At 41.2% G+C, this 27,418-nt stretch overlaps 2 protein-coding genes across 5 annotated transcripts; one reads left to right on the top strand and one right to left on the bottom strand.

Moving 5' to 3' along the window:
- Positions 1-4,172: 4,172 nt before the first annotated feature.
- LOC117555514 lies at positions 4,173-8,597 on the bottom strand. Its single transcript, XM_034230391.1, has 8 exons — positions 8,564-8,597; positions 7,912-8,158; positions 7,675-7,814; positions 7,128-7,422; positions 6,727-6,878; positions 6,383-6,497; positions 4,619-4,797; positions 4,173-4,538 (listed from the first exon to the last, which is right to left on the bottom strand). The coding sequence occupies exons 1-8, from the start codon at positions 8,595-8,597 to the stop codon at positions 4,477-4,479; spliced, it is 1,224 nt and encodes a 407-aa protein (XP_034086282.1). The 3' UTR covers positions 4,173-4,476.
- Positions 8,598-23,768: 15,171 nt separating this feature from the next.
- On the top strand, positions 23,769-27,199 carry LOC117555554. Of its 4 annotated transcripts, none has more exons than XM_034230452.1 (5): positions 23,769-23,829; positions 24,714-24,808; positions 25,752-25,827; positions 26,046-26,304; positions 26,424-27,199. In XM_034230452.1, the coding sequence occupies exons 2-5, from the start codon at positions 24,793-24,795 to the stop codon at positions 26,739-26,741; spliced, it is 669 nt and encodes a 222-aa protein (XP_034086343.1). In that variant the 5' UTR covers positions 23,769-23,829; positions 24,714-24,792; the 3' UTR covers positions 26,742-27,199. The 4 variants fall into 4 exon arrangements, with proteins under 4 accessions (XP_034086343.1, XP_034086344.1, XP_034086345.1 ...); XM_034230453.1 differs by having other exon boundaries at positions 25,662-25,827; positions 26,732-27,199; XM_034230454.1 differs by having other exon boundaries at positions 25,662-25,827; positions 26,501-27,199.
- The last annotated feature ends 219 nt before the right edge of the window (positions 27,200-27,418 follow it).

Genomic DNA, 27,418 nt, shown 5'->3' with positions numbered 1-27,418 from the left:
ATGGGTCTAGATTAGAAAAAACGCCAGATCCTATTTTCCCACAATGCAGCTCAATAACATCTTTCCTTAGAGAAGAGAAGAGTAATACAAGAAAATGAAACTAAAACATTTGAAAAGGACACATTTGTTCCTAGGAATGTAGTAAAATAATAGGAATCGAAGGTCATGACACATTGTTAATTTATATGTTATTCTTAACCCTCCTGTTGTCTTCGGGTCAAATCTGACCGATTTACTACTGCATTAAGGCTTTATGATATCCTTCACAGTAGACATTTGAACATATACAGTTGCTGATCACCACTTTCATTGAACCTTGGATGATTGAGTCAACTTTGTAACACCCATGGTGTTCCCGGATCAGATAAAACACACACACACACACACACACACACACACACACACACACACACACACACACACACACACACACACATACTCTAGTCTAGATGTGTTCCCCCCCTTATGTGCCCACCATTATGCCCCATGTGAATCACACCTGACACACACACACACACAGAACAATTTGATACATTTCCCGCTCTTATGTGCCCACCCCCCCACATGGATCAAACCTGGCACACTCAATACATGTTCAGTGTCTGCTCTTTACTGCAGTTCTTCATGTATACCAGTAGTCTGATACAATATGTACAGTTTGAAAGGGTGTTAAATAAAATGTGTTGATGATTAATGTTTTATGTGCTAATGTAATAGCAGTTAAAACAGGACCGGTCAAATTTGACCGCGAACACCAAAGTAAGGGGGGGAAACGAAGACAATAGGAGGGTTAAGATGCATTCACATGATATGTGGTAAAACGGCTCTACATTGACGTTGCCATTGTGTTCCTATGGAGGGACCCGTGTCGTCCAACTAGGCCGAAGCGCTATCGGTCGAAATTGTCGCCGATCATTGCGTTTAAAGTTGAAATTATGTCAACTTTGACCCAGTCATCGCTGAACCTTTGACACACAACCAATCAGATAACAGCTGTATTAGCGGCGCAAGCTAGCAGACGAGGTAACCATAGAATTGAAACATTACTTGTTGTTTTCACCGCACAACTGAACCCATGAACAGAGAGCAAATTAATTCAGCTTTAGGCTAGCTTGATGGGTTCATACATTAAAATGTATTCTCAGGTTAATCCCCAATAGTCTAATTTAAGACAAAAATAGAGAACATTCATTCTGTGATTTCTGATTTTCCATGGCCGCCCCGTAGTTTCAGAACGCATCGAGTTTAAAATACCATCTACAAGCTGATGCTGACAGCCCCGCTCCTGCCGCCCACTTTTGGCAGACCACACTTCCACGCTCACCGGCAGGCACCGACTGGCTATTGGGAGGACCAGGAGGGTGTGTGTATGTGTGGCCCGAGCGAGCGAGAGAGAGACCTTACGTGCATTGTTGTTGTTAGCATCTGGTGATAGCTAGCTGCGCTAACGGATATAAGGAGCTGTTGAAATGAAAACAGAGGAGCGACATTTCGCCACAACTGCGCCGAGCACTTGACTTTATGCAGGCAGCCAGACAGTTGTACGAAAAGTCAGTACACTCAGACATTGTACGAAAAGTCAGTACACTCAGCACAGATAGTGCGCACAACATGATTGCAGCGTCCAGGCAGCTCCCGTTCGAGCATATGCCTTGAGTTGCACATTGCTCCAACGATCCATCACACACACACACACACACACACACACACACACACACACACACACACACACACACACACACACACACACACACACACACAACACACACACACACACACACACACACACACACACACACACACACACACACACACACACACACACACACACACACACACACACACACACACACACACACACACACACACCATTTGTATTGTATTATTGTATGAGAGGTTCCAGGTTGAATTGAGGCGAATATTTGTAATGTTCAGAGGTTGTTGTGTTTAATATTCATGAGGATATTTGTCATTGTTCAAATGATAATAAACATTAGCATAACGCATATTTGTCCACTCATATGTTGATAAGAGTATTAAAAACTTGAAAAATATTCCTCTAAGGTACATTTAGAACAGATAAAAAATGTACGATTAATTTGCGATTAATCGCGATTAACTATTTTAATCGACTGACAGCCCTAATATTATCACATGAAGTCACAATCAAGGCTTGAGTGGCCATACCTCACTTTTTATTATGGGTTTTATTGCTTTTCGCCCCATAATCGTGACATACTGGTACCATTGCTAAATGTAACCCTCTATGGTTTAATTGCTGTAATGAGTAAAGGGATGGAGTATCTTCTACAACAGCTCAACAGCGCCTCCCTGTGTTTATTGTGTGAACATGCAGTAATGAAACAGAGAAAGAAAGGAGTTTGCTGCAGACAGAGGATGCACAGTAGGTTTTTCTCACTGCGGATAGTTTGACTTGTCATAGTAGGAAAAACACAGGTGTTATAATAACACTAACAATACTAGATTCCAGGAACCTGACATCAGAGCTAAATGTAAACCGTGTTAATTAAATGAGTTTCACCTGTGCTTTTCCTCAAAAGGCCCATCCTCTTTTGTCCTTATTGTTTTATCAATAACAACTCTGCCCTACTGAATAATTATCTTTTAATCTTTTGTTTTGGTTTCACTGCTGGGAAGAAGTAATGACTCATTACGTCCTGTACGGACCTGGCAAGATGGACAAGAATAACTAGATTCCCTCTGGGTGTGTCCATCTCCTGTTTATACATCACACTCCTTAATACTGATGAATACACTCATCATTAAAACTCCTTCAAACTCACAGGAGTCTGCCACACCTAATGCGAGGCATATATTTCATTTCATTTTGATTTGTTCCGTTCTTACTTAATGTATAACAATTGGTTACAGAACATGTGTCTGTAAACACACCATTGACCGAAAAGGAGCAGGGAGAAGAAAATGATCTTATATTATCTGACCCTTTCTAAAAAAATAAAATAAATAGAAATAGATGGTCTGTCCTTCATAGTTTCTCATTCACAGCCAATCATAACAGTATCGTAGGAAAATAAGAGAAACACAACAACTTACTACAAAAAATACTTAGTTCCCACTTGACATGTCAACGGAAAGAAACAAAACAAAAAAACAACAACACCAAAACATCACCTGTACAAAGAAAAGTGCAACACCCTCATCTGAGTCTTACTGGAGAAGAAGGGGGAAAGCGGCGCATTATAATAATAATAATAACAATAATATATGACTTATAAGAGTGTTTCCCGACCAAAATTGTATTGCTTAGTCTGCTTAATTACGCCTTTTAGAATGCATTGTAGGTTAATCACAGGTTTAAATGGGAGGATTAAACCATACACGGAAAACTGGGTTCTATAACCTTAACAGGTAGATTTATTTTGAGTCCATAGTCAAAATTCTACTATTAAAAAGGACCTTTACCCTTCCTCTTTTTTTCTACATCAAGGTAAATCAGACAATTAGAGAACATATATGCCGAAGTTTCCCATTTTCTGTGGTTTTAATGCAAATGTAACTACTTTTGATGTGGTGAACAAGGTCTTTCCCACAATGTAAGACCAGCTGAAGCGATATCATTATTAAATATTCAGTCAAGTAACTTCTGCGTGTTACTGAGGACAAAACATTTCATACGTAAAATATATTTAGGGATATATTCTTTAAGAATGCAAGTTCTTATATTTATATGTTGAGGTGTGTATCAATTATTAATCTGACATTGGTTGTTCACATGCTACTTTAAATCAATACATGCACAATTGTTGAATTGAGACCAGACAAGACAGCATAAATGCAATAACTAGTTTAATGAGAATACAGAACAATGATGAAGAGCATTGAAAGAATGCATCCAGGTGGTTGAGACTAGAGGTGGGACCAAGTCACAAGTCAAGATTGTCCAAAGTTTCGATCCTAAACACATAATGAACTCTGTCAATTTCATTGTGCAATTAGTTTTTTGCTGACTACAGTATCGTTTTTTAACACAAACAAAAGCTTTGATAGAATATTTGTCCAGCTGAGTAAAGTAATTGCAAGTTCTTCACGGTTTTCTCTTGCTACGTGATTGGATGATGTCTGATTGTTTTAAAAGTGGATCATATGAATTGAGTGTTAATTTGCAAGGGATGAAATAAACATTGCTGGATTCAGATGAATTACTAGTGGGACACGTTTTTAATGACATCCTTACATTTTTGGGAGGGAATTATCGGGTGTTGTCAAGTCAAAAGGCGAATGTTTAAGTAAAATCACAAATCAATGGTCGATTTGCAAGTCTTTTTAATTTTGTCAAGTCTTCAGTCCTCAAATTCGTGACTCAATTCAGTCTGTACAAGTTATGTGACCTGAGTCCACACCTCTGTTAGCTAATCTATTCTTACAACATGTGCAGAAAGTTTAAAATCACTATTTCTAACTTCAAAACACAGCTTCCAATAGTTTGGTCCCTTACTAAGGGCTTGTGGCTGTGTTGCTGCTGTGGAAGTACACTCTCTTTGCTCCCAGCTCAGCACCTGAAGGACAGAAGGAGCAGGTGAAGTTTCTGATGTGAGGTACAATACATGTTGCAGGATGTGAGGCCCCCTTCCCCTACCTGATTGGCAGATGAAGTTGAGGGGCTCCTCACATGGCCGGTCCCCCCACAGGTGGAGCCCTCCTCCGTCAACGCCTCCGCACGGGCTGGAGATACGGAGAGGGGCGATGTTTCGCGGCCATTTGGTGAATTTCATGGAATCACCAGACATCCAGAACCAAGTGTCTTGCATTATGTATCTGCCAAGTAGATTTATTTGACAGGACAACATTTGTAATTTCATGACAGCTACAGGTATCCGGTACTAAAACAGAGATATTTTTCCATTTTGAAATATTTACGTTTTATCTTTGTGATAGTAGTTATGTTTACAGCTCACATTCTTTTTAAATTATTAAGATTGGTTAATGTTAAATGTCAAAAAGAAAGTGAATAAGACCCTAAGTATTATTTGTTTTGTCCAAACAACAGTCACCCACATTTCTTCAAAATAAATGGAAACACAGTTAATCTTCACACTTGAAAATGTGATCAGCAATTGTTAAAACAATTCATTTCCAGGTTAAGTTGTTGTCAATCGTCAAACCAATAAATTGACTGCAAGTTTCAGCTCCAACGCTAAATTTGGTTGGTCAGTGGGTGTGGCATGAGTGAGAGCTGCTTGCAAAGCATCCGTGCATGTCTTGTTATATTAGCAAAGCAAATATTAAGGAGACACAGTATTTGACTTCAGGACCTGTGTGTTTTGAGTATGTACATTTGCAAAATTGAAATCCTTAAGATTTGAGATCAGGGAAGGGCACCTATTTCAGGTACTTAGACCTAAAACACTTGAACTAGAATTATAAAATATTTAATGGGCGATTCTTATAGAGGCCAGTATGTAAAAAATGGAACTCAAACCAGATAATTGACACAATATTATCTCCTTATTGGTTGTTTTTAGATGATACACTGAGCACCTTTGGAGTACCTGCGCAGCCCCAGCCAGACGTAGTCGGTGAGGGGGACAGAGATGCGGCCCAGCAGCCCCCCCACCTCGCTCTGCTCCTCCTGGCTGCGCAGGCTTAGCAGATCCCAGTGGTGACGCCTGCAGTAGAGCAGAGCGTCGGACCAGCAGAGCTTCTCTCCCACCACCGTCACCTCCCTGCCACCCAGCCTCAGGCTCACAGTGGGAGGAGGAGGAGGAGGAGAGACAACTGCTGGCACTGCAGAGACAGAATGTTGTTAGGTTTTGAGTTACCATTATTGTTTGATAAAGGCATGTCTTGATCTAAACTTGCTGGGGGAGTTTTGGTTCCAAACTTTAAAAGGAGTAAACATTAAAAGCCAGAGTCAGTGATTGGCCTTGAAGCCAACGAGTAAACAATCCATACCCATCATCTGATTAAACTTTGAGTGAAAGAATACAAATCTTCTCATTTGGTTATCAGCTAAAGCTATTGCAACGAAGATAACTTGCCATATGTCACAGTATGCTTTAGAAGCAAACAATAACTACTAAAACGACAGCATTTAATTATATTTGTATTTATTTTTACAGCTCAAGAACCGTACCTGCCAGAGTAGCAAAAACCTCCACTCCGCACAGTGTCAAAGTCTTAAGAAATCCTTGAATGCTCACTATGACGTAGCGACCTTGCATGCCGCCACAGTCGAATGTGTACGATAAGGAAGTCGATGAGATATCACCACATCTGATGGTGTGAGAAAAAACAATGGACGACTAGAATTACAAACCTCTGTTAAAACACCAAGCTCATATTTTAATCTAAAAATGTAAATGGGATGCGGAATTTTGCAATTGTTAATATTACGCCTCACCTGGTGTTTTGGGTTTCGTGCTCAGAGTTACCGATCCAGATCTCTGCCCCTTCAATCTTGGAAGACAAACTGTTGGTGATGGTGACAGCACTAACATTGTGCTCAGCTGACAAGTCTACTCTCCACCAGGGATTAATAGAGAAGACTTCGCTACAGCATCCCGGACCACCTCTACAACTACTGACAGCATTAGAAGCAGACACAGAGAATAAAGCACAACATTGGTGTGTTGGTTTCCAAAGGGCCACGTCTTGTAGAGGTTCCACTAAAGTGAAAAAAGGAGATTTAATGAATATCGGACTGTTGTGTTTAAATGAATCAAAGCTAGACAGTAACAGTTGTACCTTCTGGGGCACCATACACCTCCACTTCACACAGGGTGAGGGTCTTCATATTCCCTGGGATTATAACATTCACAAAGCGCCCCTCCATGCTGCCGCCATCACAGTAGTAAGTGTAGGTTTTACCCGCTCTGATGTTGAAGATGGAGGCACACCTGACAGTGGAGGGAGTAGGGGGAATATTTATCTTGTGGATTTTTTGTTTCAGAAGTTTTTCAGAAACAGATCTCAGTCAATTGTATTGTATTATTTAGCAGCATCTAGTAAATAGGCTAGCTTTCATCCTAAGTGACTGATACATGTGTTAAAAATGGGTATGGTTGATGTGTGGTACCACTGGAATAATAATGCTCTAATACCTTTAAATATAATTTAAATGCATGTTCTGAAGTTCTTGTCGCTACCTGGGGTTGTTGTTTCCATTGTTCTCCAGTGAGTTCCCGATTCGGATCTCTGCTCCATCCAGTCTCTCAGCACAGCAGTCTCCCCTGTTTGTGACTTTGACAGATGTGATTATCAATGTATTTCGCAGGTCCACCCTCCACCACGGGTCGGCCTGGTTCTCGAGAGTGTGGCTACAAAACCCACTGGTGTAGTATGAGTTTCGTCTTCCATCAATGGCTTTGGAAGCCGTGGCGAAAGAGAGCGTTGATGACTGTGTGGCTTCTCCTTTCAGTGCCACGTTGGATACAGGATTTGCTGGAAACAAAAATATATGGATGGTTAGATTTACCATTCTTCGTCGCCGGACTGTTATACTATCATTGCAATGAGGCATCACGTGATAATTGAAGGTATGAGTGGGCATTTTCAGAAGAAACAAAAATTAAACCCAAGGCATTGTTGACATAACAGTATAAGTAGAAAAGTTATGTTACTGCGCCAGAACTAAATGAAAATGAGATTTAAAATACACTATTTATATTATATTTCAAATATCATTACCATGGCTTACAGGAAACACCTCAACTTCACAGAGACTCAGAACCTTCTTGCTTCCCGGGAGAAGAACAGTGACGTAGCGTCCCTCTGTAGCGCTGCATGAAAAGTAGAATGTGCGTCCGCCCGGGATGTGAGAAATGACTGCACATCTTTGCGTGGAGAAGAAAAGAGAAAGTGAGAAATACAGAACGTTTTTCAGGTCATAATGACAAATGTATTAACCAGGTCTGTATCAAGCTGTTTCACCTGACGTTTTTGCTGTCATAAGTCTCCATTGAGTTTCCAATCCAGATTTCAGCCCCGTTCAGACTGATTGAATTTACATCACGGTTGGTTATCGTTACAGCAGATATTTTGTACACCTTCTCTAAGTCTACCCTCCACCAAGGATCAGACTCTTCTTTGCTGAGGGTACAGAGTTTCAGGTCTTTGTTCCCATCGACTGCCCCACCAGCAGAATCAAAGTCGCTGCCCTCTGAAGACTGGGAAGCTTCTTTGTTAAGTGCCACATTATCAAGAAGTTTACCAGCCAGTGCTCCGGATATCAGCATTAGGGAAATTCCTGCAATGATGAGACTTTAAAGTTAGACGTGTACTCGGTGTTCTCTAAATGTTGTAATGACATATAGAACTTTAATTTCTGCATTGTTATAGTGACTTGTGCCGGCTGGGTATGTAAAAAAAGCACCCACTATTATATTCTGAATAGTTGTTTACTGATCTATTAATTCTCTGAATGTTATATTGATAACATGTAGATCATCTGATCTCGAGAACTATCTTTAAAGCGTATTCGCATACAGTTAAATTGAAAAAGATTTTTCTAAAAACTGCAAATAAAATACCATAATACACAAAAAAGATATTTAACAGTGTAATTTAAGATACTATGACTTACCATTGAGGATCCAGATGTACTGATTCGGATTCATGGCTCCCAGAGTCAATGTACAAATATAGTTTAACGCTGATACCCCAACTAGTGTGTAGACTTACCTACTGTCTTTGTAGTTTTCCTTCGAGCATTTCCAATCACATACGGTGGATCATTTGTTTTAGTGAAAGAGAACTTGTAAATTTGCAGTGATGTTTGCATGAAGCAAAACACACCCAAATGCACATCTGCGTAATGCAAACAACTGCCTCTTTGTTTTCATCAACAATGATTCACTTTTTTTTATTTTGAAAGTAATTGTTTCCTCAACAATTTGCCCGGTGTTGATAATTGTGCATTCATTTGTTGTTTATTTAATTTAATTGTTTATTTAGTAACAAGAGTCTAGGTTAAGGAACTAAAAACTAGTTAGTCTACAAGCTTGAGTGATCAGCCTACAATGTTTACCTTCGTTAATCCCATTCCAACGTTTAAGGAAATCAATTTGGAACATTTTAAAATGAGATTATATGTTGTCTTATGTTTTGAAAAGTATGTAAAATGTTGTTTCAATACAAATAAACAAGTGTTGCTAGCCTACACACATTTTACATAGTACACTTTTTGGTATATTATTTCTTAGGCTACATAAGGCCTAGCCAACCCAGTCTCACAAAAAAACGTGTAATAACTACATTGGTCCACAACTTGGGACGTAGTATTTATACAAAAAACGCCTCTGAAATTGTAGGATCCCTACGTTTTTTTTCACTATTCATTCCAATGGCTGGCGTCTATGTCACGTGATCTTCAAATTTCTCCCTGCAGAAAAAAAAACATGGCCGAACTTCGTTATAGGGTGCGTTCACACCTAATAGTCCGTTTTATGGTGCGCACCAGACCACAGTTTGTTACATTGTTTTATTTTTCAGAAGGTTCAGTTTGCGTCAAGCGGCAAACTGTGGGGTAGAGCCGGGAAGCCAATACGGAAGTGCCACACACTGCAGTTCATATATTGGCCGATAGGCGATGGCTGCAGAAAGGAGCAATTTCCATAGACCCCATGTTAAAATGCCCGATTTTACAGCAGAAAAAAACATGTTTCTACCCCTGGCTCCATACATTTTATTATCGATATAGTTAGATTCCACCTTCATGATTATGGATCTGTGAGTGAATTGTTTTCTAACGCGACCCTTTATATTTATATTAGGTCTTAAAGTTTGTGCATACATTAGGGCGTGGTCACTTTGATTGACAGATACGTGCCTCACTGTCAGCTAACAGCAACTTGTCCAATCTGCTAGGCTACAACCATAGAGGCTACAACGTTAGTTAGTTGTAGTTACTGTACTTGATCCTTTAGCTGTGTTCGTGGTGATCGTGCCTGTTAGGGAATATTGTTACAAATACCAGATAATTAAAATGTCGTGCTGTGCGCTTGAATGTACTAACAGATCTTCCAAGAAGTCTACTTTCAGCTTTTTTCGGTGAGTAAAATGATAATATTATACATGTTAACCCCGTTAGCAGGTGTTTGTGTGCTTGTTAGCTTAGCCTGTTATGTAGCTTATTAGCCAGCTAAGGACGTAACCCTTTATACATATATACAGTTTAGTTTATGATTCAGCCTTGGGTAAGACTTTTATACTATATGGCTATGACGCCCATAATGCTAAACGGGAGCAAATGTTAAAAGGGGTGGGCCGCCGGAGTCCACGCCGCCGAAGCTAACGGGGCTGCAGGGTGCTAGCTCGCTAGCGCGTCCCGGCGGCCGTAGCTAGCACCCTGGGGCTCCGTTAGCTTCGGCCAGCGGCGGAGTCCAGCGTTATAACTGGAGATCAAGGAATGCATCGTAACGCGGACTTGGTTCGCCTGCAGCCCGCTGTAGTATTAGCTAAATAAATGATGTTGAGCAAGGCTTATTAAGCTGAACACCGCCACAATTATTCTGCTATGTATCGGTACTTATTTTATTTTATTAACGTGTGAATGACAAGCATTAAGAATAATACCAAATAGCTAATTATCTTGCAGATTGTCTCGTTTGATTATGAATGTAACGTTTATATAGTGGAACTACCCTGTTTTATCAAAACCAAAGTGCCACACAGTGACTTGGTATGCATGTATTTCAGCAGGAAATGTGCAACCTAGATGACATTTACCAACACAGACTATATAGAAATATTTGTAAAAGTTGTTCATGCGTTACTAAGTGAATATGGCATTAACCCTCCTGTTGTCTTCGGGTCAAATCTGACCGATTTACTACTTTCATCAATCATGTTTTACATTCGATTGATACTGAGAGCATGTTAGCTTAGCTTCTTAGCCTGAGCTAGGACTCGAACGTCACGCTCGTTGGCAGCAGGTCCCGCCCTGTCCCGCCTCGGCTCCGTCTCAGCTCCGCCTCTTTGCCCTTATTTGGAGAAGGCGGGAGAAGGCGGGAGTTATACTCTGACGACACCGTCGAGCCGTTAGTGGCCGACTCCGCCTACTAAGGGCTTCACGGCAACTCTGCAGAATCCTATGGGTGACGTCACGGACCCTACGTCCATTTATATATACAGTCTATGGTTTGCGTTCACACGGGCAAATCTCAAACGGACTATAAACTTTAAACACAAGTCATGTGCACGGAAATGCTGTTCAACCATTGGTCAGACATTAAGGGGGTAAAAACGCAAATCCCGGCAATTTCTAACGGAGCCTCCGCACACACGCACACACACACACACACACACACACACACACACACACACACACACACACACACACACACACACACACACACACACACACACACACACACACACACACACACACACACCATTTGTATTGTATTATTGTATGAGAGAGGTTCCAGGTTGAATTGAGGTGAATATTTGTAATGTTCAGAGGTTGTTGTGTTTAAATGATAATAAACATTAGCATAAAGGATATTTGTCCACTCATATGTTGATAAGAGTATTAAAAACTTGAAAAATATTCCTCTAAGGTACATTTAGAACAGATAAAAAATGTGCGATTAATTTGCGATTAATCGCGATTAACTATGGACAATCATGCGATTAATCGCGATTAAATATTTTAATCGACTGACAGCCCTAATATATATATATATTCTTGACTAAAGGAGAAGAAAAATAAAAGATGATATAGACCTAAGTCACTTCCGGCCGCCATCTTTGTTTTGAATTAAAAATAGGAACTTGTGATGCGTGAACATTGGACTAATAAAGAGAAGATTGTTCAGCCCACATAATATGTCTTCTTTCAGTTTGTATGCTAAAAGTATGTTAAAAACACAGGTAAGTGTTTTCAAATGACTTGCTTCGTTTGTATTTTTGTTCTCAGACAGAAAGTCATGTGAAGAAGGTATGAAGTTAGGCATCGGTAAACGTTAGCAGCAGTGTAACCTAATGTCTATTATTGAACAACTCCTGCCTAAAGTTACGATGGTTGTGTAGCTTAAATGTTTAGGCCTGACGTGTATACACATGTTTAACTATTAACTAATATATTCCAGTTTCACCCAGGGCACTGCTTGCGAACAGGCAAGGCAGGCAACTGCTTGGGGCCCCAGACCAGAAGGGGGCCCCCAAAGAAGGGAGATTAAGAAGGTCCACAGCAATGACAACATGAAACACCCTTTAATTTACTGCAACGCAGTGGCGAGCCGTAACTTTTATACCTAGGCCCTCTGACCCCCCCCCCCCCCTCGAAAAAAAAGAAGAGTTAGTACGTCTCAGCATATACTTGAGCGTAATATCAAAACAGCGGCCCGGGATGCAAAACGCATCAATGACAGCAACCCTCTACCACACAAAACAACACAATTTATATTAAAACTGTGGTCACAGACGTGCACGCAGTTGTGGGCGGGCCTTCGCGTCCGAGCGCCTGTAGGGGAGGGTCGCCGGTCGTCCCGGCGTCAAGCAGACGCGCGCGTGTCCTCCGAAATGAGCCGTTCGTCATTTCTCAAACGTTCGCGTACCGGACTCCCAGGTCTTCCGGCAGCGACCGGGAAACGTATGTGGGCTCGCCGCCTGGAAGGAAAACACATTTCTGTAAAGATTATCGCGGAGGCTGTCTGGAGGAGCCTTAACCGTGGCGTGCGGTGCAGTGGGTCGTGCAGACGTTCTGCCCTTGACCGTTTGTTTACTCAATAAACGCATCTCCTCTGGATATTAGGACATGTATGTTCCATACCACTTTTTGTTGTTGTGTTTATTGATCAAAAAGCAAACCTTCAATACAGCTGTTATGTGGTCAAGGTAAGTAAAGTAATGATTGAAGCTGTGTATTGGTTAATATTAGCGTATGACTTAAAATGTAGTCTCAACATATGTATTGTACTGTATTACAGGATGAAAGTCATCAGATATAATTGTAAATAGCATGCTATGTAATTTAAAAGATCCTGTTAGCAGGGCAGTGGTGTTTGTTCTCGGCATGAAAGAGGTCTCCATTCCATTTCTAGTAAGACATGTAGGTGATTAGGTAAGGTGTGGGTGAGAAGAGAAATGAAGACAGTTTGTATGTGAAATGAAAAAAATAATGTATTTGTGCTTGAAATAGTGTATGCAATGAAACGGAATGATTGTTTCTGTCTGGGAAGTCAGATGTGTTTGCAGATTAGGTATAGAATATGTGGGAATGTGGATTGGTGCTGATAACGTCAGACCTTTTTGCTGACTGTGGAACAACCTGTGGAAATGACTGTAAAGTAATGGACAGTAGGGTTAGGTGCAAGATGTCACAGAGTTGGTTAGTGTTTGTTGTGGATGGAGTTGACAGTGTTGAAAGCGATGGTGTGCCTCTCCTTGTGTACGCATACATAAAGACATAACATATATATAGTCACACATTACTCCTAACAAGTCGCTCTGGTACTGACAACAGTTATGTGGGACTCGGCAGGGATTAAGGCACTTTGTATGCCTGTCCCTGCTTCCGTTGTGTACACACACAACCAAATCACATCAATACCAAGACATTACTGTGAGTGTTCTTTGTCAGTTACAGAAATGGAACTGTTGAAGGTTAGGACTGCTTGGGTATGAAACATTGAACTGCTTCATGAGTACTGAAGTACATTGGCTTGACTTTGGTTTCTGACAGATATTGAGTTGTATTTGTGACATATAAAGATTGTAAAGATTAGTAAGATGTTTATGTGATGACTTTGACACATTTAAACTCAATGAGGAAATGCAGTAGCAATCACGCTAGACTTAGCTTACATGGTGCCGTTGCCCATACTAAACAGATACATGCCTATTGCACAGCTAGTAGGGCTGCACAAAATCCCCCCCCCCCCCCCCCCCTGCGGTATATATTGCGTTTTTTTTAACCTGTTAAGTCCCAAAGTCCCGGCGGGTCCTTTACTTTTTTTTTTCACGACACTGTGTCTCAGGGGATCTTAATATTTAAGAACCTATTAATGTGTTATACCAGATTAACGGAAATAATGTCAGCTAACTGACGATACAAACCATTTTTACCAAAACAAAACACAAGTCTCATAAGAAGCATCTAAATGACCCCTGAGCGAAAAATGCTAACGCACTTTGGCACAGAACTCAAGATAAAAGTACGCTTATTACTAGTTATCCTAGCTGCACATACAAGATATCCAATTAAAGCTGAGGTTCCACAGATTATTTAGTTATATAGTATCATCACTGAGTGATCTGAACTCGGACAGGGGAAGCAAACACAGACATCACAACACGTACCTTTACGTAGCTTCTAGGGGAGATGTCTCACCGTAGCTGTCAATCTGATCAAAAGACGTGTTCAATGGCATTTAAAAAAACGCGGCTGAATCGGTTAATCCATAGGTTTTTAACGTCTCTGTATGAAAAAATTATTTAATTTATAATCCATAATTCCATTGTTATGTAAAAATCGCAGAGCAAAAGTTAGCTGCTAATGGTAGCCACCAGAGTGGCTGCTGCTTCCGGTCTTGGCTATGCAGCAGTCCAGCGCAGTCTAACACACACACATTACCAAATAAGGAGTGAGAGTGACGCGTAGCCAAAACCGGAAGCTGCATACACTCTGGCGGCTACCATTAGCATCTAACTTTTTGTGCTCCGATTCCGGTGGACCCGTTCAAATCCAGTTTTGGACAGTCTGCCGTGGTTCCATCCCATTTCAAGTGGTGTTCGACGCTCGGCGTAGCCCTCGGAGCACACTCTCCAATCACAGAGCTTGAGGACTATCACGGGGTTTGTCAAGCGAAGTGAAGAGAATACTTACTTCCCGGTGTAATATTTTCTAAAGCAAATGAGCTGCTCCGACCCTCGGTCCTGACGGACTCCAACTTGTGTTTATTAATCAAACAAATAAATAAACACAAGGATAATTATGTGTTATTGTTGAGTAAATGGAGAATTGCACAGGGGAAAATAACGTAGATCTATGCCACAATTTTAGATGCGGATGTTGTTAAACTAATTATTTCACACACAGTGACGTCACAGCTACCCACAATGCAACGCGCGCCATATATTTTTTTATAAAGACGCCATTTTTCTGGAGGTGCAAAAATCCTGGCGATGCTAATATAAACAGCTAGCTAATGTAGCCAGGCAGAGCGCACTAGTTTTTTTTTCTGAATTAACGACCGAAGAAATCGCTGCATGTCTTCGGATTACATCTCTGGACTTGAGGGGTGTGCTCTAGGTCGTTACCAGCGTAAACTAGAGCTGTGTGGGTTGTTGGATGTACAATGTATGGAATTACGACCCTCAAAAGTGGCCTTCGGTCGATTTTGGCATCTATGTCTATCTTCTGGAAACACCAGGTGAATACCCCACTTGTCACAATAATATTATCATGCCAATGCATATATGTGGTATTTTAGAGTTGACTATATTGATTAAGGCAATAGACTATGATATTCTGTATGCACCTCGCATGAAATGGTTGATACCGGAAGTACGGTGTCGCCCTCGGCCCAAAACCTGTATGTGCGTGTGAAAGAATAGGCTTGTTTGAGACAAGCGAGACCTGCGCAGTTGCGATCAACGTCTTGCTCGTGCGTTGCATGATGGTTAGTCATTTTGTCCGACTTGCTCTGGAGGCTCGCCTACATGAGACGTTGAAATCTCGCGGGACAAAGACGCCCGCAGCCTTGAGAGCGAGGCGTGGCGAGGCGGCGCAGTTCCTCTCCATGGGCTGCGGAAGCGAAATGCTTGATGGGAAACGACTCGCTGGTATCTCGAGCTGAGCGCTCATTGGTGGTTTTTACCCCGTGCTGCTGATGAAACTCTCCAATTGGCTCAGCAAAAGTTTGTTGTTGTTTTGTGTCAGTTTTACGTCGCCACATCCATTCCCATTTTTCATCATTGTTCCACAATGTTTATCATCATGACATTAATATCTATATATTTTATACTATACTTGCACTGCTTACCGTTTTCATACTTTATATATCTTAGTATATTCATACACACTGTTCATACTGCTCACAGGCTGATATCTAGTGTATTCATACCCCTCACTGTTTATTCATCATTCAATTCATTCTATATTTTATTCTGTAGATTGTGTACATTACTTTTCACTTCACTGCTTGTTGCACCTGGTTAGAAGCTAAACTGCATTTCGTTGTCTCAGTACCTGTAATATGTGCAATAACAATAAAGTTTAATCTAATCTTGAGCAGGAACAAATGTATTTACTTAGTACATATCTGACATTAACGATTAAACACATGTGCATTCTTTATAAATGCAAACCGAGTCAAGCCGACTCCGGAGGTGGCGGTATGCACCTTGAAGTTGTTTGCAATCCGCCAAAAAACCGAGAGAAGAAGAAGAAGAAGACGAAGCCGACTCCGAGCTGTCCGACTTCAGGTGAGCTTTTTGAGACCTCCCCCGGCTGCGATCGGCTATTCTCGTCTATTTTCGAGGCGAGCCGCAACGCGTCTCAAACAAGCCTAATACGTTTGCACTGTGGACCAACACTATACATTGACGGGGAAGGGGGTAGCAATAAAGATAACACCATTAAACAGTTACACAACATAACAGAAATAATATCGATAGCAGCGTCCCTAGCAACAAGTAACAAGTAGTTAATAATAATAAAAGACATTAAGAAAAAGGCATTTTAAACAGTCATTAAAAAGCAACACAATCTACCTGCATTGCATTACTCTAAACGTGTAATAACGTGCTTTAACCAGTAGGTGGTTTGGGTTAAAAAGCTGTCAAGTTTACAGTGTTAACAAAATAAAATATACTGCTGTTTCTGGTTTAGTTTATACGGAAGAGGATTAGGGCCACATAAAACATTTTTTTGTGAGGATTTGAAAAAAATATTATTATTTTTTGTTCTGAGAAAAAAGTCAGAATTCTGACTTTAATCTCAGAATTCTGACTTTAATCTCAGAATTCTGACTTTAATCTCAGAATTCTGACTTTTTTCTCAGAACAAGAAAACATTTTTTTTTTTGGGAGAAAAAAGTCAGAATTCTGACTTTTTTCTCAGAAATACCGGTAACCAGCTTCACTGCGATTTACACATTGCAGTAGGCAACAATGGAGGACGTGAGTGAATTTCTGCGCGCCAGAGGGGTCCAAGAGGAAACCATAATAAGTCATTTTACAACCATCTGCAATGTGTAAATCGCAGTGAAGCTGGTTCTACAGTTACCGGTATTTCTGACTTTTTTCTCCCAAATAAAATGTTTTTTTTTTGTTCTGAGAAAAAAGTCAGAATTCTGAGATTAAAGTCAGAATTCTGATTTTTTTTCTCCCAAAAAAAAAAGTTTTTTTGTTCTGAGAAAAAAGTCAGAATTCTGAGATTAAAGTCAGAATTCTGAGATTAAAATCAGAATTCTGAGATTAAAGTCAGAATTCTGAGATTAAAATCAGAATTCTGAGATTAAAGTCAGAATTCTGACTTTTTTCTCAGAACAAAAAAAATAATATTTTTTTTCAAATCCTCACAACATTTTTTTTTATGTGGCCCTAATCCTCTTCCGTAAATTTACGACGGATATATTTAGTTATTGTTTTGATATTTGTAACACAAAAGCGATGGAAAAAACCCACAGCAACACAGAAAATATGGTTTTAACATGACCCAGCGGTCTAGTAGTTAATAAAAAACAATAATAACAAAACAAAATATTACTACTAACTTTATTGTGAAATTCAAATTGAACGGTAAAATAATAGTTTCCGGTCTATTCTGAGCCCGATCTCTGTAGATAAATAAAAATAAAGAACTACGACAGATGTGTAATATTTAATGCAGCCAAACCATTTATTACAATGCATTCATGTGATGACTTTCAAAGAGTAAAGCAAGCACTGCTGAATAAAGTATGATTTATGAAACGTTTTTTTCATATGGAATGCAGTTGGAGGTCAACCAATCACAGAGCTTGAGGCAACGCGGAACAATAGCTGAGGATTCTGGGTAGTGTAGTGTCTTCGGCCATCCTAAACTGAACAAATATTTGTTTCTCTGAATCGAAGGGGACAATTACAAAAGCATTGTACACAATTTAAACCAATCAATGTTGTGTAATCAAAAAGGATAATCTGGTGTTTTTGAGTTGATGAGTAGTGCAGATATCACTGTAAAATCAATCGACATTAAGGAGAATACTCACTTCCGGGTGTAAAATCCTCCGTTATCCAATGGGAATGGATGCTCACATTGCTCTCCGTAATACAATAAAGGGGACATGATCAAATCGGAATATAATGTTATTTTAAAAAACGTTAACTAAAAGGGAACAATCTATTAGACACCGCTGAAGCTCATGGCCTTCCTTAAAAACTAACTAATTTAATAAAAATCACAGTTGTATTACACACAATGCACTGTTTTTTGAGAACAACAATTCGTAACTAATGCACCATAATACATTCTGACGAAAAATAAAAATTATTATGAATACAAATAAAATAAAAGAAGCCTCCTGTGAGTTTCTACAAGCTATAAAGTAGATTTTAAAAACGTTTTATAGAATAAAAGCTCACTGCAGGACGTTGTAGAAATGCGTGTGTGCACCACGACAAAAGAGCCTCATTCACTTTACATTGGGGTTGTTTGCGTGGTGCAGACACGTAAATGTAACAAAGTTCGTGAGTCCACCACGCAATGCGGTGTTAAGGAGTCGTGGTGGAGTCACGCATTCTGGTGAGATCAGGTTGGTCAGTTTCCTCAGAACACGGTCAGAACAACCACACCAACAGTGATCAGCAGAGCTACAGGGGAAACAAATCATGTATTAGGCTTTGTTTTTAAAACATTTGATCTCTTCAGGTTATCAACCCCATCTTTTTGACTTACCTTGGGTCAGAGATTGCTGGATTGTAATGGCATGGCTAGTAATGGTGGTGGGGGTTGTAGCCCCTGCTGGTTTTGTCGTTGCCGCTGCTGCTGTTGGCACTGCTGCTGTTGTAGTTGGCGCTGCTGCTGTTGGCGCTGTTGGTGCTGCTGCTGTTGACGCTGCTGCTGTTTGCACTGCTGCTGTTGTAGCTGGCGCTGCTGCTGTTGTAGCTGGCGCTGCTGCTGTTGACGCTGCTGCTGCTGGCGCTGCTGCTGTTGTAGCTGGCGCTGCTGCTGTTGGCACTGCTGCTGTTGTAGTTGGCGCTGCTGCTGCTGTTGACGCTGCTGCTGTTGGCACTGCTGCTGTTGTAGCTGGCGCTGCTGCTGTTGTAGCTGGCGCTGCTGCTGTTGACGCTGCTGCTGCTGGCGCTGCTGCTGTTGTAGCTGGCGCTGCTGCTGCTGTTGACGCTGCTGCTGCTGGCGCTGCTGCTGTTGTAGCTGGCGCTGCTGCTGTTGTAGTTGGCGCTGCTGCTGCTGGCGCTGCTGCTGTTGTAGCTGGCGCTGCTGCTGCTGTTGACGCTGCTGCTGCTGGCGCTGCTGCTGTTGTAGTTGGCGCTGCTGCTGTTGTAGTTGGCGCTGCTGCTGTTGTAGTTGGCGCTGCTGCTGTTGTAGTTGGCGCTGCTGCTGTTGTAGTTGGCGCTGCTGCTGTTGTAGTTGGTGCTGCTGCTGCTGGCGCTGCTGGCGCTGCTGGCGCTGCTGCTGCTGCTGTTGCTGCTGCTGGCGCTGCTGCTGTTGGCGCTGCTGCTGCTGCTGGCGCTGCTGCTGCTGCTGCTGGCGCTGCTGCTGCTGGCGCTGCTGCTGCTGCTGCTGGCGCTGCTGCTGCTGGCGCTGCTGCTGCTGCTGCTGGCGCTGCTGCTGCTGGCGCTGCTGCTGTTGGCGCTGCTGCTGTTGGCGCTGCTGCTGTTGGCGTTGCGTAGGTGCCCACAGACATCCAGGACAGCGTCACTAGTAGGACAGTGAGGAAAACCAATCTGTTGTCCATGGCTGGAGCAGGTGGAGTAAGGTGGTGATTCAGTTAAATCATAAAATGAAACACTCTGTGGTAGCACCCTTAGATGTCGAAGTTAAGTTATTTAGTGTAATAAAAAGGTTAATAAATAATATGTTAACCAATCATTTGACTTTATTAATTGTAAAATGCATTTAAATTAACACCAAAGATCATCTCTAACTTAAGCTCACTCTGTTTTTTTGTTATTTTAACTGAAAACTATGAAAATTGAGGATACAAAAAAAAAAACATTTATTATAATATATTTGACTTTATATTACTACATATTCTCATAACAATCACCAATGGCTCATAATACATTTTTATTTTTTTATTTAAAAAAAACAAAACATTTATATATATTTTTGAATAACTTCACTTTTTAAAGTAATTTAGAATTGTTTGTCTCTATCTTTGAATGATCAAACATTGAATCCTACACATGATTAATTTAAACTTATTTCAAATAAAAAATATTAAAACAATTGTTAGCCTGCTGTACAACTAACTACTAATTAAAAGCAGTATTCTGCAAAAAATGAATAAAATGTAGTTTTTTAAAAATGTAAATATATAAATTATCTTTTACCTCTTATGTATTTCATACAAAATAAAATTAATAAATACATTTATTCTAATAATTTTGACTTTATATGACTACAAATTCTCATAACAATCACCAATGGCTCATAATATTTCTTATTTTCCTCTAAACAATGTAAATATCAAAAATTGTCATTGGGCTGTACATTTTAAGTATTCACTTAAAAAGACAATTAAATTAAAGTAAAATTCCATTAAAAGAGTTCCTCCAGGAGTAATAGATATCAGGGTGCATTGTTTTAGCCTACCTTTTCTCTGCTGTTCCAACGATCAGTGCAATACGGCGAAAACAAAAGGATGCTCAGTTCCACGGTCTTGTGTGTAGTTATAGTCTCAGATGTTACCAATGGTATTTTTTCCCTTAGGATGTTCCTTGCAGGATCCCAGGTAAAGATGTGACACCTGTTCCCTCCGTCCCGCTATTTAAACCAAAGAGGGTTGGTACAAGTCCAGATATCGAAGACAAGAAAACAATTACTTCTCCGTCATCATGGATGGTGTTCGTAGAAGGTGAGGCTGGGAATAGGAGAATAAGTTCTTAAGGGCAGGTATGTAATTGACGGAGCTGTTGCGTTGTCATTGCACCTTACCTCTCTGACTGCTAGATTCTGGTTTCTAATAGCATTACTTCCTTGAGGGATCCCATTTCTCGTAACGTGCATTATTGACATTATAAAGAAAAGATAACAATCTTTTTGTTACTGTGTGCATTGTGCAAGGTCTTTCTTTCTACATGGCTCTCTTATGATATGTGTCATGCAAAGCAACATCCTGGTTATTATAAATAAGTTTTAAATAGTACACATAATGCTCAGGGTTTGAGCCTCATACATCAGGGTTCGCTGTTGGTATGTGTTTCCTGGAAGATTTCAGTCACGGAGAAAATGTTGTCTAATATGTGTGTTTATTCAGCCTCACAATGAGTTTTTTTAATTGCCACAATTAGGTTTCACAGGGTCCCAATTTTAATTCAATATTCAATCCGAAAATTACAAATTCAGTTGCACCTCCAAAATGGTATGTTAATAATAAGAATTGAGCACAAAGAATTTTTATTATTTTTTAAATACAATGATAAGAGAAAATTTGCCTATTCTTATGGTCAAAACACAATTTTTTAGCTAAGCACTTGCTATTCAGATCCCTTCAGTGAGCTCTCCATACAAACCACCCCCAGTGCAAATATCTCTGAGAGCATCAGAGTGTGTGTGAGTGTGCCTGTGGAAAATTGCACGGATATGAAGCCGGACATGAGACTGGTGACCAGGGTTGGGAGGGTTACTTTGTAAATGTAATTAGTTCCTGAATACTGAATACATGGCTCTGAAAGTAATCCGAATCTGAATACAGTTACGTGTCTTAAAAAAGTAACGTATTCAAATTACTTTTAGAATACTTTTGGAATACTTTCTTTTTCCATAACAGATGGGAATGTTTTGGTGCACAGGAGACACGAGGCCCCGGCCACACGAGGACGAAAACGGTCGTTTACGTTACTGTTTAGTGTCATATAGACAGGGGTGCACATAACTTTTTTGCCCTGGTTCTCAAAGGAGCACCTGGAGATGTTGCTTGGTGCTCATCCTTAAAATGAAATAAATAAACCGGTCTTTATTTGCCAGACACACGGCACTGAACACACATGCAGAGGTGAACACAGAACACATATGCAGAGGTGAACACAGAACACACATGCAGAGGTGAACACAGAACACACATGCAGAGGTGAACACAGAACACACATGCAGAGGTGAACACAGAACACACATGCAGAGGTGAACACAGAACACACATGCAGAGGTGAACACATACACACATGCAGAGGTGAACACAGAACACACATGCAGAGGTGAACACAGAACACACATGCAGAGGTGAACACATACACACATGCAGAGGTGAACACAGAACACACATGCAGAGGCGAACACAAGACAACATTAGCACGACCAGTAATACAAGCTGTCATCACTACCCTCCTCACTGTTCTCCTCACTGTCTTCCTCACTGTCAGACATGGTCGCTGATAATGTAGGCCTACTTCTTTCTATCTGGTTGAGTCTGCGATTAGCTGCTTGCATCCACAAGTCAACAGCTGGGTTTGGGTCAAAAGTCCAGTTTTAAAAGGATATGTTTGGTTACTGTCCTATAGTATACATTGGAATGATTTCAAACCTGTTTATCCCAATAATTATAAAGGAGTGCCTTGAAAATATGTGTTTACATAAATTGTGACCAAACCGTTTGAACTTAGACTAAAGTGAACTATCTAAACACTCAGAGTCCTTTACCTCACTGAGCTGTAGTATCAGTCTCTCAGTCTGACTGGAGAGGACTCTCCCTCCACATTATTGTAGAAACATCTTCTTCTTATATCCGCAGCTAGTACCAGATTCTAATAACAACAGCGCCGGTACCGGTGCACCCTCCCTCTCTCCCTCGCTCACTCGCACTTTGGCTGTGAGCTGCGGGCGCCAGATAAGCCAACATCCCCCATTTCCATCACTTACAGCGCCCATCGTACAGGGCGAATGAAACGTGTAACCGGGGTGAAAAGGGTGTTACATTGACTTAATTATGAATGTTGTTACATCAAGGCCGAACATTAGGATGAGCCCCAACGGTCAAAAATGTTTGTTTCCCTCCCAGAACTGCCAGCGCAGCGCCTCCACAGATCTGGCGCCCTAGGCGAAAATAAACGCCAGTGCGACGGGCCGGCCCTGAGTTCATATGCAACTCGCAAATATCTTTTTCTCTCTCTCTCTCTCTTCTCTCTTCTCTCTCCTCTCTTTTCTCTTCTCCCTTCTCTCTCCCTCTCTCTCAATGTTAGTACGCAAATGCGCCTTTTTTCAAATGACCCGGTGCTCTTTTTTTGGCCGAGGTGCGCATGCGCACCTGCGCACCAGTTATGTGCAGCCCTGCATATAGACCATTCGGCCACACGAGGGTGGGAATTTCACAACGGCCACGACGGCCATGGCCGTCGTTGCCCCGCACTTTGGCCGTGATGCCCTGTGAAAAAAAATGCAATTCACGGCCAAAGTGGCCTTGGTGCCCCTGTCAAAAGTTCCAGTGTAAACAACGCTAGTGAAGTCATACTAGTGCGCGCAGTAGGATAGTCCCGTGCCTGTGGATCAGAGCGATTGCTCTGTTGTGATTGTTCCGTCAGACATGCCGTGTAAACAACGCTAGTGAAGTCATATTAGTGCGCGCAGTAGGATAGTCTCGTGTCTGTGGAACAGAGCGATTGCTCTGCTGTGATTGTTCCGTCAGACATGCCTGTAGGGGCCCGACAGCCTGCTCCTCAGCCGCGGGAGCAAGACAAGCACAGGTAAGCAAGCGGACCAAGCTGTTTTGATATGATTTAATTGAAGTAAGTGGTAGTATTTGAAAGGACTTAACATTTACGTGTTTATAGAAAGTACTATTGATAGGTAATTACCATTGTATTAGCCTATTTAAAGTCGACTCGTTACATTTTGTCATGAAAACTAGCGATAGCTAGCTAGTTTGGATAGCGCTAACGTCTTCCCTTCAAGGGGTCTAGTGTTGTCTAGGGGTCTAGTGTTGCTTCTACAAGCTAGCAGATAGCTGTCACCTTTGAATCTAGTATTTTTCTTGCTAAGCGGTTTTGATATAATACATGACTGACTTATGTGGTTTATGGCTGAACTTAACGTATACGTTTAAGAAACACTATTGCTATTCAGCCATTTGTAAAACGACTGGTGTTGACGTTAGTGCTACACTTTACAGTCATGTTGATTGACTAGCGATAGCTGGTGAGCTATCACTAGTCAGGAGGATACGTCTCTCTTTGAAGGAATTGTAGGGGTTACTTTTGGAATCCTTCTCATATGATTATCTGGGCTTTTTGAACTAAAATTCTGACATTTCGGTGAGATGATGCATAATGTTTCAGTTTATCCTATAGTTAAGTTCTGGGTTTTTGCTGGCATCTTGTGGGTGATTCAAACTCTGAAATAGCAGCTTGATTCACACTTGATAAAATGAAAACAGCGCTGATGTAATCCAAGTATTTAGAATACGGTAATTAGATGGAGTAATGTAACGGAATATGTTACAAATGACATTTTAGGGCATGCATTCTGTATTCTGTAACTGAATACATTTTAAAAGTATACTTCCCAACACTGAACGCAACTAATAGGTCGCCAATACTATAATAATCGTCTTGCATTTCACCCTTTTCAGAGATGCCTGGATTTGACAGAATCCGTAAAAAAAAAAGAGAAACTTCTGCGTGATTCTGCAGCTAAGTGCATGCGTCTTGATGGATTTATACATCGGTGAGTTTTGCAGTTTCATTCCCAAGTGTGTATGTGTGAGAAAATCGGAACTAATGAAATGTAAAGGTTCCAATGATGTCCTAGTAAAAGTTGTGAACAGGCTATATATTCTATATTATAATAGTCCTGATCTCAAGCTGAAGCTGTGTTTGTTTAACTTGCACATTCGGTTTTCACAGCACCCAGGTCAGTCAGGCTCAAGATGATGGTGCACAGGGAAAAGATGGAGAGCAGAACAGAGATACGCAGGAACAGGGAAGCAGAGAGCAGACACAGGAACCAGAAAGCATGGAGTTGACACAGGAACAGGGAGATACACTAACAACGGCCAGGACAGGAACCCAGATAGAAACTGAGGCTAATGCAAAACATAGGACATCAGCTACCCACACTGTGGACTCTTGGGGCTTTGATTGGCTCCGCTATGAGGCTAACAACAAAGTAGTAACAAAGGTCTGGTGTTGCACATGCAGAGAATACTACAGCAAACACCAGGGGTCTATCCCACCGCATGCAGGGCAAGAAAGACTTTTTAACACTGAACCGTACATCTCAGGAACTACAAATATAAAAAAAGATACAGCTAACACACATGGAAAGTCTAAGTCACATATCGCAGCCTTTCAGGCACTCACTACTCCATCACCTGAAGTGTCTGACACAGTTCAATGTCTGCAAAGGCTTAATGATAGAACAAAAGAGAAGATGTGTAAATTATTTGACATTGCATACACTGTGGCCCACTCTGAGCAGCCTTTCAGGCTGTTCAGAACTTTAGTGGGACTGGAAAAGAAGCATGGTGTGGAGCTTGGAGTTACATATCAAAATTCAAAAGCCTGTCGACTTTTCATAGAGCACATCGCTGGGACAATGAAAGACCAGCTTCATGACCTTGTTAAAAATAAGCCATTCTACTGCTCTTTGCTTTTTGACGGGAGCACAGACAAAACGACGACGGAGAAAGAGGTGATAAGCATTAAGGTCATTGAAAATGGCACACCAAGAATTCGGCTGCTTGGGTAAGTAGTACTGGTAGCTCCCTCACATACTTGTTTATACAGTCATTTACTTGGCTTTTGTTTATTAATGCACCTGGCTTTTGAATAACTGGTTTTTAGGGTGTTGTTGATTCAGTTCAAATGATTTTCAATTTCAGCCAGAGCCAACATATGCCTCAATGTTAATAACTTAAGGTGAATAAATGTTTTGTTTTGGTATATATTTTTTTTCTTTTCAGAATTGTAGAGCCAGACACCTGTGATGCTCAGGGGATTTTGAAGGCTGTTGCACAGAAGTGTGAGGAGAACCAGCTCAACCTCAGCAACTGTCTGACTGCAACAGCAGCTGATGGTGCCAGTATACATTTTGGAAAAACCACCGGTGTCCTGACAAGACTCCAGCAGCAGTCGGCCCCCTGGATGATCAAGGTTCACTGCATTCCTCACAGGCTTGAGCTGTGTCTGAAGGATGCTTTTAAGGAAACATACTTTACCCAGGTGTGTTCAAATAAGCATACATTAGGGGATTTGCTTTGTGTTTGTGCAGCAATGTTTTGTTACATTCTATAACTTAAGAAGAAATGCATGTCTTATTTTTGTCCATTACAATGCTGTAGGTAAAAAACACACTTAATATGAAGAATTCCATAGCCTATGTCTCTCACCCGCCTTTACTCACTCTACTGCCGTTCAGCCAAAAAATGGAGGCAGCTGAAGGACCTCGGAGAGGCTCTTCAGGAACATGTATTGAAGCCAACACGTGCTCAGGGGACAAGGTGGATCAACCACAGAAGGAAAGCCTTAGTCGCCCCTTGGAGGGAGGCCTCCCTTGTGCTATGGCACAGGATGCTCACAGAAAAAGAAGCCATCTATCCAAACCTCCTTCATCTCATCAGGATTGTACTGGTCTTCCCTGTCTCCACAGCCCAAGTTGAACGCCAATTCTCAACTATCAAGAGGATCCAAGGAGACTGGCGCTTGAGATTGAAAACAATAGAAGTTCTCCTCTTAATCAAATCACAGGGATGTGATCCCTTGGAATACCAAAGTGAGGATGCAGTGGCAAGGTGGTGGATAGCTGGCCTCTCAAGCAGCAGACCAGACATTCAGCCGTATGGGCGAAGACTGAACTCTGACCCTGTTCCAGATTCTGATTCTGATTCCGAGTCAGATTAAAACTCCCTGTCTCTCTCACTCACACTCTCTCCGTCTCTCTCATACAGTCTCCATCACTCTCTCACTCACATTCTCTCTCTTTCTCTCTCTCACACACACTGTTTCAAATTGAGCTTGTATTGTTAAGTAGTTTTGCTTGTGTGTTTGAGTGTATATGTTCATATTTATGCAATGTTTTTCAATGTTTTTAAATTAAAACAAATGTTTTAATACATAATTAATGTTTCTTGGTGAATGAGAATGTTACGGTATTAATCTGAAAGGTAAAACCAGCGTAATTTAACCAAACGGCCTTTGTGCCCTGTCATGTGGCCTTTGTGCCCTTAAAACAAATTTGAACAGGAAGGCCAAATGGCCTTGCCCCTAAAATTACGAAATTGCAAGCCTGTCCTCGTCGAGGACGACCGAATACGGCACTAAACGACTGCGGAAACGA

The sequence above is a fragment of the Gymnodraco acuticeps genome, unplaced genomic scaffold (assembly GCF_902827175.1).
Source record: "Gymnodraco acuticeps unplaced genomic scaffold, fGymAcu1.1, whole genome shotgun sequence".
NCBI classification, from domain to species: Eukaryota; Metazoa; Chordata; class Actinopteri; order Perciformes; family Bathydraconidae; genus Gymnodraco; species Gymnodraco acuticeps.
This window is presented reverse-complemented; position numbering and strand designations above follow the sequence as displayed.